The following is a 15674-nucleotide window of genomic DNA, read 5'->3' as shown; positions in this document are numbered from 1 at the left end:
CACGCCGAAACAGAGGACATGAAATGACGCGTTTGGACCGGGCGGAAGCAAGGGTTACGCCGCCTGCGACAGACTCATCCGAGGAGGGCGTGCGTGTGTGCTTTGACGCTGCAGCACTCCGAAGACACGTCGCGCCGTCTCTCTCGCACTCATGCGTCGTTCCGGTCGTTCCGCAGGGGTGTGAGAGAGACGGAGCATGTTCGGAAAAGGCGCACAGTGGGCCAGAAGGTGGAGTCACGTGGCCCGTTTTCCCAACGGTCGCTCTATCGGCCAGCCAAATTCAATTAGTTTCCGATTTTGCGACGAGCGTAAATAAAATGTAGGATGTCAAAATCTCTCACATTTATTTCCTGTCACTTGACACAGTCTTGAAGCGTTGACAACAGGTGTTATGCAAATTCAGAATACACAGGGGAGGGGAGAGGGGATGGGCGATGGGGAATGGGGGCTCTGGACCAGCAGCTTCTCTCACTCAGTTTTCCCACGGACAAGACAAGTCAGGGGGAGTATTGCCAATAATTCCAGAAAAATATTTCAGCCGGAGAAATGATATCATACACGTGCCAACATGAAGGGATAATGAAAGAAAGAGTGTTTGAGGCAGGTCGCGGACAGGGGGTGGGGGCGCGCCAGCACAGCGTGGCGCGGCGTAGTGTCGCTCGGCTCGGCCCGGCGCTCGGCTCGTCAACGGCGGCGTGGCGTGGCGTGGCGTAGCACAGGGAAGGGTTCCTGTCCAGCCGGAACTTGCGCGGCGGCGCGTAAAATTCAAACCGGCCGAAACACGCTCGGACTTGCGCACGGCCGCGCGGCGCTCCCAGGTAAAGTTGCGTGCCGTTCCCTTACTCAGCGAGCATGGCGCAGTAGCCCACTGCAGGGGCAAGCTTGCGTTTCTCTATGAGTTGCTGCAGGAGCTGGTGTCCGCGTCGCCGCGCCCCGCCGGCCACGCCGAGCTCATTAAGGAGGCCAAGGAGGAGATCCTGCACATGCACGCCGTCATGCTGGAGGGCGTCAAGGCGCGCGCCGCACTCGATGACGTCATCAGGGACGAGCCGGTCTCCGCGGTGCACGTGGGGCGCGCCGCCCGGCGCGCTCGCCAGCAGGACATCCAGCGCATCGAGGACGCCGACGGCCGCGTGCTCTCGGACCCAGCGGAAGTGCGGCAGCTGTTCCACGACCTGTACGAGTCCAAGTTCAGGGCGCCGGCAGCGGACGACGGGCTGCGGCTCGACTCGCCCATCCTCGCCGCCGCCACCAAGGTCCTGGACGACGACGACAACGAGGTGCTGTGCCGGCCTTTCAGTCTCGACGAGGTGCTCGCCGCTGTCAAGCGGTGTCCGAGACGCAAGTCCCCCGGCGCGGACGGCATCCAGGGCGAGTTCTACGCCGCGGCGTGGGGCGTCGTCGGCGAGGCCCTCACGGAGGTCATGAATGCAGTGTGGGAGCGCCGCCACGTGCCGCCGGCCATGACGCGCGGCATCATCACCCTCGTCCCCAAGAAGAAGCGACCCGTTACCGCCAAGGACCTCCGCCCCATCACCCTGCTGGACGTCGACGCCAAGATCCTGGACAGGCTCATGACGGCGAGGCTGGCCGTCTTCCAGGACCGCCTGCTCCACGCCAACCAGGTCCGGCCCGGCGGCAAGCGCACCATGGCGGGGGCGCTCTGCGACCTGCGTGACGTCATCAGCGCGTTGGGCGCGTTGCGGCTGTCCGGCGCCGTGCTGTCCATCGACTTCTCCAGTGCCTTCGACAGCGTGCGGCATGACTTTCTGTTCGAGGTGCTGCGTCGGCGCGGTGTGGGCGCGTGGTTCGTGGACGTTCTGAGGTCGATGTACGCGGGGGCCTCGTCGCAGGTGCGCGTCAACGGTGTGCTGACGGCGTCCTTCCCGGTCGCCAAGTCCGTGAGGCAGGGCTCCCCCGCCTCCATGCTCTACTTCTCCATCGTCCTGGCGCCGCTGCTGATTGTGCTGGAGCAGCGCCTGCAGGGCCTCGCCCTCGCCAACAGCTGCATGCGCGTGTCGGCCTACGCGGATGACGCCTTCCTTGTCCTCCGCGAGCACGCCGAGGCCGCGGCCGTCGTGGAGGTGCTGCAGGACTACGGGGCCACGTCGGGGCTCCTCGCCAACCCGGACAAGTGCGGCGTGCTGGCCGCCGGAGGCTGGTGCAAGGCGGAGCCCCTCGCCTTCCCCTACACTGACAAGCTGAAGGTCCTCGGCGTCACCTTCCAGGAGAACGTCAAGACCACCACCAAGGACAACTTGGCGGCGGTGCTGGCCGGCGTGCGAGGCGTGCTGCTCGCCAACGCGGCGCGGGCACTGGGGCCTACGCAGCGGGCGCGGTACGTCAGCATGTTCGCTCTGTCCAAGCTCTGGCACGTGGCGCAGGTCCTGCCCGTGTCCAAGGGCGTATCCGACGACGTGGGGCGGGCTGCTGCGAGGTTCCTGTGGCGCGGCCAGCTCTTCACCACCAGCATGGCCATCGCGTGCACCCCGCGCGCGCAGGGCGGCTTGGGCATCCCCGTCGTGCACAAGAAGTGCCTGGCGCTGTTCACGGGCCGTTGGCAGGGCGTGCTAGTCGACACGCTGGACAGCTTCGCGGGCGAGTGGCTCCAAGTGCTGCTGGGCGCGTTTCCGCTCGGAGTGCTGCAGCGGCGAGTCTGGCCGGCGGCGGCCCACTTCACGGCCTTCCACGCCTGCAGGACGACGGCGGCCGCGGCGGAGCCAGAGGTGGACGCGCGCACCGCCATCCGGGCCATCTACACCGAGCTGGTCAACGCGGCGCCCGCCCCGGTGCCCAGGGTGGTCGCTAAGGCCCCGGACGTGCAGTGGCAGTGCGTCTGGGCCAACGTCCGTCATGAGGCCATCCCCGAGGACGTCCAGGACTCCTGGTGGAAGGCCGTCCACGACCTGCCTGCGACACGGCACCGCCTCGAGCGCATCGGCCGCTCCGACACCAGGACATGCCCGAGGTGCGCCGCGCCGGACACGCTCGCGCACCGCCTGGCCAGGTGCAGCGCGATCCGGGACGCGTGGCGTTGGACCAGGGCCACCCTGACCAGGCTGTTGGGCAGCACGGCCACGCCCAGGACGCTGCTGCAGCCCGCCTTCGCGCCGGACGACCCCGACCGGCACGCGACGGCGGCGTGGGTCGCGGGTCACCATGTCCACCAGGTCGTCACCGCGGCGAGGACGGACGCCGCCAGCTTCGCGCGCTCCGTCATCAAGGCCAAGGCCAAGGCCCTGGCGCGCCCCGCCTGCCCGGCGGCGCTGCAGCGCGGGCTGGCCGCCTTCGTCCGCTGAGCTGATGTAGCGCCAGGCAACGGGCCGCACAGACGGCCCAAACGAGCTACGTGTCCCGCCTTTTTAGTATTGTACATTTTATCTATCTTTTAATTACAATGTTTTTAGATGTGCTCATCTTTTTTAAAGTTCCAGTTTTTAACTTTTGCTTTTTAACCGATATATTTTAAAATGTTTTTAAATTCTGGACGCTCACATGATGTTTTCTCTGTTTCAGGTCGGCGCAGGGCACGGGGGGCCGAACCCACTTAGGGATGTAAAGGCCGGTAATATTACCGGTAAAGAACGGTATAATACGGTAAAATACGGTATTTTACGAAAGACCCGGTAAAATTGGTATTTTTCGGTAATTTTGAAATATTGACTTATTTGCCCTTCTTTTGCTTCCACACGATGAATTAGGACGTAGGGACTGAAAACAGCGCCTCTTAGGAACTATTGGTTTGTATCTGCCCCTGCCGCCACCCCATGTACGTGTAAGACATCATCTCTGGGCACTTAAACAAAGCAAGAAGTCAATGTTCTCTTCTTTTGCAAAACTTGTGGAAACTTAAATTGAACTACACGAGCCAAACGAGAAACTTCTTTGTTGCCAAGATAAGTATAATGTAAACTAATTTAAAAAAGAAAATAGGAAAAAATAGGGGTGGATACTTTTTAGTTATTTGAGCTGAAAAATGCAATAAACATTGACACGATTGGACACCAAGGGGCCTCCGACGCCTTTCAGGAAAAAAAGTTTTCGAGAAATTGAGCCAACTTACATGGACAACGAGAAATAAGGCGCCATTTTTGCACTTCAGTATATTTGGGCTGTTAATTTGCGGTCAAAAGAGCCAGGCAGAATCAAAATTTATTTACAAAAAGGGAACGTCCACAAAATTTAGACATAAGGGGGAGGGGTCAGTAAGTCGGAGAATAGTTCATATCTTTAACCCACACAGTGTTTGGTCCTTGTCTTTCAAAATGCTTCATTGTTCTTGAGTCATGTGGGCTTGGAAGTATGTATGAAACGATGTAACCGATACACCCCCACCCAAACGTATTCCCCCCCCCCCCCATTTTCACAAGAGGTACCACAATTCCCCTTAAAGTCAAGAAAAATCAATTTTTCCCAATTTTACCGTATAATACGGTAAAATACCGTATTTTACCGTATTTTACGTAACTTTGAATCTTACCGGTATTTTTGCATCCCTAAACTCACTTCGGTGGTAATAAGCCCCTCGCCGCCGCCGCTGTCCTGGAGCAGAGAAGCATCATGTGGCGGCCATTTTACCGAGCACTTCAAGCCTTTTAACCGTTTTACTAATGTTCATCAAGTTCAAACATCAAGAAAATTTCTTATGTAAAATGAAGTACCTGAGTTTTCCTTATTTTTATTTATTTATGCTATTATTTTTATATCACTGTTAAATCGAATTATATTGATGTTTTCCAAAAAAAAAAAAGTGGGTAGAGAGTGTGTTCTGCCGCGCTCCGAGCGCGGAGGCACGGGTTCGACTCCCACATGGTGCCGGCGCCTTTTTCACCAACAAGTTCCAGTTTTTTCCCGCGAGGGCGCGCTGGCGGCGCTGGCGCTGGGTATAAATCCAGGCGCCCCGACCGCAGGAGCATCATTCTTCGTACAGTCGCTGACCAGTACACATCAGCACGATGACTTACGCTATCTGCGACATTCAGATGCTCCGGGGCAAGTACGGGGAGTATGTTCTCAAGGAGGTTTCGTTCTATGAACAAAGCGAAGCGGCCCAGATCCACAAATCGGCCACCTTCGCACCACCCTACCCCGAGATAGATCCCAGAGAAGCAACTGCGGAAAAACAGGTACATTGTGAGGCCCCTGCATTCCCTTCCCTGGAAACTGGTTTTTCGCCCTACGACAGGCTCCCTCAGACTCTGAGCGAGATGTCGGCGGAGTATGACTTCCTCTACGTAAAGGGGGATGAGAAAAAGAGAATTCTTCAATTCTTCTTACCCTCAAAGAAAATCTTTGATGTAGAGAAGTTCGGTTGTCCAAGCCTCAAAAATTACCCAAGGGCCCGGGCACCTTGCCATAATGATACCGTAGGCTCTCACAGCACCAAAACGTGTGCCGCGCGTAATGCGAAGCGAGTGGGTTGTGGATGCAGGTGTACCTCAACTCACCTCAATGAGGGGGCACTGTAAAGAAAAAAAAATGAAAACACAAAAAAAACATAAAACGACAAAACTCCCTAAAAAAAAAGCCAAAGATATCCGTCTGATTAGGCGCTTCGGGAGACAGCAAGCAGGCCCGATGGGTGACCTGGGGGACAGACCGCCAGGCGCCCGGCGGCGCGCGGCGCGGCACGGAGCGCGGCGGGCCGGCCTACCTCGCAGGCGCTCCGCCTCCTCCGTTAAGCGCACCTCACGCGCCTCACAGTCCTGATCGCCCCGAACACCCCTTTGAGGGGTTGAAGGGCAGGTTAGGCCCACCCCCTAGCTTAGGTTAGGTTGGGTTAGAGCCCTCATCTTCACCTCCAAAAAAATCCACAAAAAAAGAAAAAAAAATTTTTCCGAAAATTGACCCATTTTTTACCCTTCCCAAGGGTAGGTTAGGACAGGTGACCTGGGGGGTCAAGATGGCGGGGGGGGACCTGGGGGGGTCTTTACTACTACCCTTGTAACCTGACAACAATATATGTTTTAAGATTGCAAAAGGCTGTTTCTAAACATGAAGCCTGTTCAACGACAAAACAACTGTTTTGAATCACGATTACATTACTGTTACTTGACAAGGAAGTTGTTATGAAACGAAAGTGCTGTTTCTGGATGGGTTTCCCGTTCAGATACAAAACAATACGGTTGTTATTGAACAGCATACTGTAGGTGATTGTGTCGTAATATTACAGTGGATTTTTAACAGTGTGTCGGCTTTTCGCGAACACACAGGCGCGGCGCGGGCCTAAAACTAGAACCTTGCCCAATTAGCCTCCGGCCTGTCGGCTTTTCGCGAACACACAGGCGCGGCGCGGGCCTAAAACTAGAACCTTGCCCAATCAGCCTCCGGCCTGTCGGCTTTTCGCGAACACACAGGTGCGGCGCGGGCCTAAAACTAGAACCTTGCCCAATTAGCCTCCGGCCTGTCGGCTTTTCGCGAACACACAGGCGCGGCGCGGGCCTAAAACTAGAACCTTGCCCAATTAGCCTCCGGCCTGTCGGCTTTTCGCGAACACACAGGCGCGGCGCGGGCCTAAAACTAAAAACCTTAAACCTAAACGACCCCGCTGACCGGCCAGACGGTGGCGCTGGTCGTTCCTTAACCTAAAGTGAGCCGGTGTGGTACCCACCCAAGTGAAGCCTAAAACTAAAACCCTCAGCACCTCCACCATGTTCAAGTCCCGGACCCAGCAGGCAGTTTAGTGGGCGCGAGCACTTGTCAGGGATGTAGCTCTCTGATGGTCAGGGGGTTACTCGGGTGTGAGGGTTGTAGAATAAGGAAAGAGTCCGGTTACCTTGATACAAGCTCTCAGCACTCCCGACACTTGGTTTGGTCTTTGCCGCTGGCAGGCCTCACACCGACTGCCGAGTCCCGGCACGGCTCGCCAGTCGGTTCCCTACCTTCCCGAGCATCTGCCTGCGCTTGCACTTTTCGGCTGGGCGGTCCCCGCGTGACCACCGTCACACTACCTCTTCCTTGACTTTGAAATTGTGCCTGCCTTTTTTTTTGGTAGTTGCAGTTGTGACATCATTCCTGCAATGCATGGAAAATTTTAAATAGTGAAACAAAGTCTTCAAATAAAAAACTGTTGCAATGTAGCTGCTTACGTTGTGTTTTCTCTTGCTTCTCTTGCTTTGTTGTGCTCGAGGTTGTGCTGCACAGTGGGTTGGCGGAGCAAAATCTGACATTTAATTCGATTGTGACCGACTGGGTTGCACTTTTGCTATCATTTTAGTACCGATCGATTCGTCTTAAGACGCTCTATCGATCTGCTTACGTTTTTTAGTGTACAGGGTAGTGTACCTTGCAATAGTGACAAAAAGTGTTCAAAAATTTATTTTTTGCCATCAGTGCCCATTTGAAAACAGAGTCCAGGTCAAAAATAGGAAAGCAGACCTAACAGGGTACTTCCAAAATCAAAATTAGCAAAAAACGTAAAAAAATATAAATTTTGACTCAAAATTGTTTTTTAACAAATTCTTAAAAACCGTCAGATTTTACATGAAAACAATGAAGATTGAAAGCAAAAGGCTTCCAATGCCATAAACACCGACAAAATACGCAAAAATATGCGATTATGAACAAAAATAAGGACAGAATCTGTGAATTTGTGTAAAAAGTGGTGGGGTTAGACGAGTCGCATTCCCGTTGGAGCCTCGATGAGCCTTTGATTGAAACTGGCCCTAGTAGAGGAGGGTCCAATGTACCTTTAGGCGTAGAGATCTCCGTCGGGACAAGTAGGAGTCGTTTTGAAACTCAAGTTCAATATTAAGAAAAAACCTTAAATTCGCAGATTTAACTAGTTTCTAAAATTGGTGTGAACACATGCCACCGAGGAAAAATTGAGTCTAGTTTATGTCCACATGTTCAGTGTGATACCTAAACAAGAGGTCACGTTGAAAACCGGGCCGAAAAATACGACAAGGCTGGCCGAAAATCGTTTCGGCATATGTGTCATTTTTATGATCCACAAGCGGAACGTCAAAAGCCTCAAAATACAAAGTTTTCAGGTGCCATTCTCACTGTGATACGGCTAGTATATCTAGCTGGTATGTTCATTTCCTTGAAGCCTGAACCTTTTAGAACACCATCTCGTACAAATCCGATGCAAAAAATAACTTTGAAAAACTGGATTAAATGTCGGTTTTGCGAATCTCAGCCCACTGTGTGCTGCTGCTTGCTGCACTGCCTGGACCATTGCGATGGCTTAAAACAATGCTCTTTGAGCTGCTGCTTGCTGCACTCATGCTTTGAGCAATGCGTTGGCCTGAAGCAATGCTTGTTGTGCTGCTGCTTGCTGCACTGCTGCTTCCACCACTGCACCGGGCTGAAGCATTGCTGCGAGACGTCACTTTCACACCTTAATTTACAAAATCAGCGGAATAGTTCATTCTTATCAGGCAAAAACCCTTTTACGATTATCAAAGAAATATAATTGTTACCAATTGAACTATAGTATTCTTGCCCTTCATCATCTGGAGCCCTTGCTGGAGCCTTGGTTGCTTCATTTTCCTGCAACAGATATTTTATACTTATTATAAATGTTTTTTTCCCTTTTTTTCTAAAAAGTTTTGGAAGTATTGCTGCACTGTTTTGTTGTTCACCATTAATTTTAAATTGGAAAAATATTTTTTTAAACTGCTGCTGATTTTGCATCTGTCTAGCTCCCCACCTATCCCCAATAAGCCATTTCTTTCATAACTGGAAAAATCCTTGGGGCTGGAGACTGGGGGAGTTGGGTGGCTGTGGAGGCAGTGGCGTAGCAAGCACCGGGTCAGAGGGTCAGCTGACCCCAGTTTTTGAGCTGCCCCGGGTCAATCCCCTGCGAGGAAGGCAACATGCAATGCATTGACACACCCCCCCCACCCCACTTTTTTGGCGTTCCTACGCGCCTGTGTGGAGGTGTGAAATCGCTGGCTTTGTTTTGCCTAGGTAAGCAGATCGCTCAGCCCTGTGATTTCAAACTCATTGTCGTGCTGTCTCTCTCGCACTTGTGGGGTGTTCTGTTGAAGAGCGAGAGAGACAGAGAGCGACACAATCCTATCAAAGTCCATCCTTTACATCCCTTATGGTGTACTCACACGTGCAGCGAATGCAGCGAATCTGACGGTGGCCGGCTGCGCCGCAGTCAGAGTGTCTTCATCCTCCGACTCCACTTCCTGGTTAAGCTCTGGATGCATCGCGTAGAACGTTGGATGGTGGGTGACCAAGCGCCTGGTGAAAACGGGGTCTCTTCGGCACATCGCCACGAAGGACTCCCGAAACGCCAGGACGGTCGGCTCGCACTTCAGCGCCTTCACTCTGCCTTCGACCAGCACCACAACCTCAATCATTTTGAACTAGATAATCAGCGAGGTAATCGACAGACCTTCGCAGTCTTAAACAGTCTTCCACCGGCACCAATTTTCAAACAAATCAAAGCTCCAACGGCGCAGGACGATGCGGCAGGTATACCAACGCTGACATAACAAAGAAACCAAAGGAAATGATTCCCACAACAGCGAAGTTTCGAAGGCAGTTGCGAAACTGATAAACTTTTAACTTGATTTCGTTAATACTTCTTCATTTCTGTCAAAAAAGTTTTCTGACTCGGTGAAATTTTAAATTTTGGTGGTTGAAGCAACAGGTGGTAGCCATTGGAATGTTCTTAGCGGGCGGTGACATTTGTTTACTTCCTTTTTCAAACACAAAATGGCTGGTGTTTTGGCTGTGAGGAGTTTTTACCCAAATCTTTGCACGGATATTTCAAGTTATACTTCGATGGATTCGATGACATCGCCTTGGATAACTGAGCGGCGAGAGTCACGATGTCGACCCGTCTGAACGCCGGGGCTTGTCAAAGCGTCATCGAGATGATTTAAGTCTGGCTTGTGGTGTCATCACACTTACTAAACAAGTTAGTGGTGATAGTGATTCCACACTGTTTTGACTGCAGCCTCAATTGGAGGATTGCTTCAATGTGGTGCGTTGAGAATTTATCTAGTGATTGTTTGATTTAGTGGAAGGGGATTGGCTTGAGCCCATCAAATTGACAAGCTGTGACTATGCGAACTTATGGCTGAAAATGATCGTTTCAAAACTTGCAAGATGTGGCTTAGGCAACAGAGCAGAGACGGAAATGATTTATGGGTGATCTGAGATTTAAAAGAGCATGTTTTTAGCATTGAGATAACTCTTTTCATCACCCAGTTAACCCCTTAACGGGTGATGTTGTCGTCCAACAACGTCTTATTTCCCAGGTAGCTGAGCCTTAAGTTTTAAATGTAGTGCCCATTTGTCATCATGAATCGATAGTCGATGAAGGTTTTAGTCGATCTTCGAGATATCGAACGTGTCCGGGTGACCTTCGAGTGTGTGTGCCATCAAAATAAAGGTCCGGCAAGCGGCTGTGGACACGCCATTTTGCCGCCATTTGGAATAAGCTCTTCGTTACCAGGTGAGGGTTAATTTATGCTTCAATCCGCGTTTCTTGGTAGGAAAAATGGTAGACGAGCTCTGGGAGACAAGATTTGGTTCATATCTCGCGTATTTCTTTTGTATATCTGCCTCTCTAAAGAGTTGTTGTCTCCTGACAACAGTACCCGATTCAGTCAAAAATTTTCTAGAACTTTACTTTTCCTTTTATTTTGTGTGTATTTCAAAATTTTGATAGCCCTGCGTTTGATGTACTTCTGCACGCTTATATTTTGAAAGTCTTTGGGGAAAAATAAGGTAAAATGCTGTTTTTTTGTCGATGGCCTATTCCCCCCGGGTGGCATTTCAGCAGGCTAGTTACCGTAGACAATTTGCTAAATCGCCCTCAAAACTCCGTTTTGTGGAAAAAATATTGGCCAAAAAATTGGGTTTTTTGTCTATTTTTGGTTTATTTTTTGTGAAAATGTCGATATTTTGTTCTTGTAACTTTGTGTTGTCCGCTGACAACATTGCCTGGCTGGGGACTACACTTTCGGAACTTAGCTATTTAGATTGACTCTGCGGGCGTAATTCATAACATTTTACTGTCCTGCCGATTGAAATATTTGTTCCATTTGACTGTAGCCTCAACAGGTGTCATATTATTTTTAATCCGCATTCCTCTGAAATACTTATCTCTTGAGGTTATGTTTGTGTCTTGTTTGTTTTTGTTTACCTTTTCTTTGAATCTCCTCAGTGAATTTGGGCCATGCCGTCCTTGCATTTCTCTGATATCCAGTGGTGACCTTCCTTTAGACTTGCATTTAGACTTAAACATGTTATAAACCATCTTTCAAACTTAGCTTGAATTGTACCGATATTGAACTTGATGCTTGGATTCTTGTCGCATTTTTAGTTGTCAGTCCCTTGGCAACACATGTATTTTTTTAAATTTATTTAATTTTGTTATAGGAAATGTCATCATGCGGCCAATATCATCCCTGAAGTTTTACCATAAAGACTTGATAACTGTTATACCATCTAACAATGTGGACTCAGATGGTTCATCATCCGACAATGATGAATTGCTGGAGCCGAACAAGTCAATTCAGCAATCCAGGAAACAAGTGCTCGTTACAGCAGCTGAGGTTCTGGGGACTAGTTTCTCACTCAGATGGATCAGATGAATCTATTAGCCGCTGGCCACAGAAACGGACTGATTCCTTCCTCGTTCCAGAAACCAGCCCGGAAGAAGACAGCCACAAACAGGTAATCAAGAACCTATAAAGCCCCAATCCGACTGACTCACTCACTGACTCACTGACTCACTGACTCACTCACTCATAGAAATGTTTGGGGTGAAGGAGTGGTCGTAGAGACTTGCGGTTTCCATTCGATTCCATATTTTATGGGAAAATTGGGAAAAATCCCAAAAGTTGAAAATTCCTCACCGTTTCCGAGAAAACCTACTTTATCTACAAAAAAGGGGAACAAATTTCTCACCGTTTCCGAGCAAACCTACTCAATCTTCAAAAAAGGGGACCGACCGACTAGAAATTTTTATTCGCCCCATCGGTAGGTCTGGTCGAGACATTTCCGAAACTGTGCCGAAATCGGGTCCTCGTCACCGGCAACATCCTCAAAAACGATAAAATAGGCCTAAATTTAACAAAATCCACTCAATCTTCAAAAAAGGGGACCGACCGACTAGAAATTTTCCACACTTTACCACAAGAAAACTGTGATCATCTTCCATCACCTGTTGAAAATGTTGTAAATGTAGTCCAGGATTCTAAGACTCATGAACGTTCTATGGACTTCACAGTTCCCTTGGATGCAATTCCTACAACAAAAGTTGTTGAGAACAAAGGTACTTCACTATTTTATTGTTGATTTGTTTATTTTTTTATTTATTTATTTATTTATTTATTTATAATTTTATTATTTCCTCTTAAACTTTATTTCTATCTTTGTACAGGTTCCAAGAGCATGATTGAGCTAGCTTTCAGAGCACCAAGCAACACTGATTCTATCTCTTCCAAACCTTCAAGAGCCAGAAGAAATAAGCAAAACGAGACCATTACAAGGTCAACTCGTGCAAACACAAGTTTGAAACGCAAACCAAAATCTCCCATCTCTTCTGCCAGTGCCAGTGAGTATTTGTCTCTTTATTTAGAAATGAACACAAGAAAATGGCTGACCTCAATCTAAATGTCAATTTTATATCTGCAATATTAGGTGAAAATTCTTCAACACACCAGTCACAGGAAATTGCTTCAACAGTCTCTACTGACCTGAACAGCGGTATTTTGGGGGATTTTTCCACCAACAAAACAAACAATTCAATTTTATTTGATGGTAAGACTATCACTGCCAGCAATCCTTGCAGTGTAGAAACCATTCCTGATCATTTTCCGTGCCTGGTCATAATAATCAAATACGCACAAGTTCTTTATCTCTGTGTTTGAAATTTTACATGTACAAATTATTTTGATTTTATTCATGTCTTCATTTTTTGCTGTCAGGTCACAAGGGGAAAGAAAATATTTCTTCCAATTCTACCAACTTGGATCTTAAATCTAAAAGTAGCCCTGCAAAACAACCTTCCCCGTTCAAAAGGTTGCACACAAGTAGTTCCAAGTTAGGCGGCTTTTCTTTCGGATCAAACATTTTGCCTAAAGGTCAACCTAAGACTCAGGAACGTTGTTTGGACTTTGAAGTTCCTATGGATCCAATTCATACAATGAAAGTTGTTGAGAACACAGGTACTTCACTACTCTTTTATTGTTGGTTTATTACTTTCCTTCAACTTTTATTTCTTATTTACTGTGTACAGGTTCCAAGAGCACGGTTGAGCTGGCTCTCAAAGGTGCTGGCAGCACCCATTTTATCCCTTTCAAACCTTCAGGAACCAAAAACAAACAGCGCAATGGGAGTTTAACAAGGTCAACTCGCTCAACAAATAGTTTGAAGCGCAAAACCAAATCTCCTCTGTCTTCTGCCAGTGCCAGTGAGTATTTGTCTAATTATTTATCATGATAACAAGAATATTGTGGACTTTATTCAAAATCAAGAACCTATAAAGCCCCAATCCGACTGACTCACTCACTGACTCACTGACTCACTCACTCACTCACTCATAGAAATGTTTGGGGTGAAGGAGTGGTCGTAGAGACTTGCGGTTTTTTCCATTCGATTCCAAATTTTATGGGAAAATTGGGAAAAATCCCAAAAGTTGAAAATTCCTCACCGTTTCCGAGAAAACCTACTTTATCTACAAAAAAGGGGAACAAATTTCTCACCGTTTCCGAGCAAACCTACTCAATCTTCAAAAAAGGGGACCGACCGACTAGAAATTTTTATTCGCCCCATCGGTAGGTCTGGTCGAGACATTTCCGAAACTGTGCCGCAATCGGGTTCTTGTCACCGGCAACATCCTCAAAAACGATAAAATAGGCCTAAATTTAACAAAATCCACTCAATCTTCAAAAAAGGGGACCGACCGACTAAAATTTTTATTCGCCCCATCGGTAGGTCTGGTCGAGACTTTCCGAAACTATGCCACAATGGGGTCTCCGTCACCGGCAACATCCTCAAAACGATAAAAAAAAGGCCCAAATTCAACAAAATCCACTCAAACTTCAAAAAAGGGGACCGACCGACTGAAAATTTTTATTCACCCTATCGGTAGGTCTGGTCGAGACATTTCCGAAACTATGCCACAATGGGGTCTCCGTCACCGGCAACATCCTCAAAACGATAAAAATAGGCCTAAATTCAACAAAATCCACTCAATCTTCAATAAAGGGGACCGACCGACTGAAAATTTTATTCACCCTATCGGTAGGTCTGGTCGAGTCATTTCCAAAACTGTGCCGCAATCGGGTCCCCGTCACCGGCAACACCCCCCAAAACGATTAAATAGGCCTAAATTCAACAAAACCCACTCAATCTTCGAAAAAGGGGACCGACCGACTAAAAATTTTTATTCGCCCTATCGGTAGGTCTGGTCTCGACATTTCCAAAACTGTGCCGCAATCTGGTCCCCGTCACCGGCAACGCCCTCAAAACGATTAAATAGGCCTAAATTTAACAAAAACCACTCAATCTTCAAAAAAGGGGACCGACCGACTGAAAATTTTTATTTTCCCTATCGGTAGGTCTGGTCGAGACATTTCCGAAACTGTGCCGCAATCGGGTCCCCGTCACCGGCAACACCCTCAAAACGATTAAAAGGCCTAAATTCAACAAAACCCACTCCATCTTCGAAAAAGGGGACCGACCGACTAAAAATTTTATTCGCCCTATCGGTAGGTCTGGTCTTGACATTTCCAAAACTGTGCCGGAATCTGGTCCCCGTCACCGGCAACATCCTGAAAACGATATAAAAATATCAAAATAGGCCTAAATTCAACCAAAAACCACTCAATCTTCAAAAGAGGGGGCCGACCGACTGAAAATTTTTTTTCGCCCTATCGGTAGGTCTGGTCGAGACATTTCCGAAACTGTGCCGCAATCGGGTCCCCGTCACCGGCAACACCCTCAAAACGATTAAAAAGGCCTAAATTCAACAAAATCCACTCAATCTTCATAAAAGGGGACCGACCGACTGAAAATTTTTATTTGCCCTATCGGTAGGTCTGGTCAAGACATTTCCGAAACTATGCCGCAATCAGGCCCCGTCACCGGCAACGTCCTCAAAGTCATCAATCAAGAACCTATAAAGCCCCAATCCGACTGACTCACTCACTGACTCACTCACTCACTCATAGAAATGTTTAGGGTCAAGGGGTGGTCGTAGAGACTTGCGTTTTTTTCCATTCACCTCTATCCTTGTCAAAGCAGTCTTCAATATTTTCCGGACCTTGTATGCACCCATTGACTGCCACAGTAGCGAATGCAATACAAGCTATCTATTTGGGCAGTAAAAGTAGCTTATTATATGGTCTAAAGCTGTTAAATAGGCCTTTCATAGAAGCAGTACATTTACTTCCTTAGAAAATTAGCCTTTGGTCACCACGGACTTACTGAAAATACTTCGGCACGCGCCCCACACATGCGGGGGTCTGGGGGCGGAGCCCCCAGCGAGCAGCGCGAGTGTCAATTTTATGTCTGCAATATTAGGTGAAAATTCTTCAACACACCAGTCACTGGAAATAGCTTCAAGAGTCCAAACTGACTTGAATAACAATATTCTAAAGGACCTTCCCACCGACAAAAGCAGCAATTCAATTCAATTGGCTCTGAAAAATGTAGCTGATGGTAAGACTGTCACTGCTAACAATCCTTGTAGTGTCACA

At 48.7% G+C, this 15674-nt stretch overlaps 1 protein-coding gene across 1 annotated transcript; it reads left to right on the top strand.

Moving 5' to 3' along the window:
- The first annotated feature begins 11357 nt into the window (after positions 1-11357).
- On the top strand, positions 11358-13065 carry LOC117650751. Its single transcript, XM_034394347.1, has 6 exons — positions 11358-11522; positions 12070-12244; positions 12353-12526; positions 12613-12732; positions 12900-13014; positions 13056-13065. Exons 1-6 carry the CDS (start codon positions 11358-11360, stop codon positions 13063-13065), a joined length of 759 nt encoding a protein of 252 aa, XP_034250238.1.
- Positions 13066-15674: the final 2609 nt, after the last annotated feature.

Source organism: Thrips palmi, unplaced genomic scaffold, assembly GCF_012932325.1.
Source record: "Thrips palmi isolate BJ-2018 unplaced genomic scaffold, TpBJ-2018v1 HiC_scaffold_5, whole genome shotgun sequence".
NCBI classification, from domain to species: domain Eukaryota; kingdom Metazoa; phylum Arthropoda; class Insecta; order Thysanoptera; family Thripidae; genus Thrips; species Thrips palmi.
This window is presented reverse-complemented; position numbering and strand designations above follow the sequence as displayed.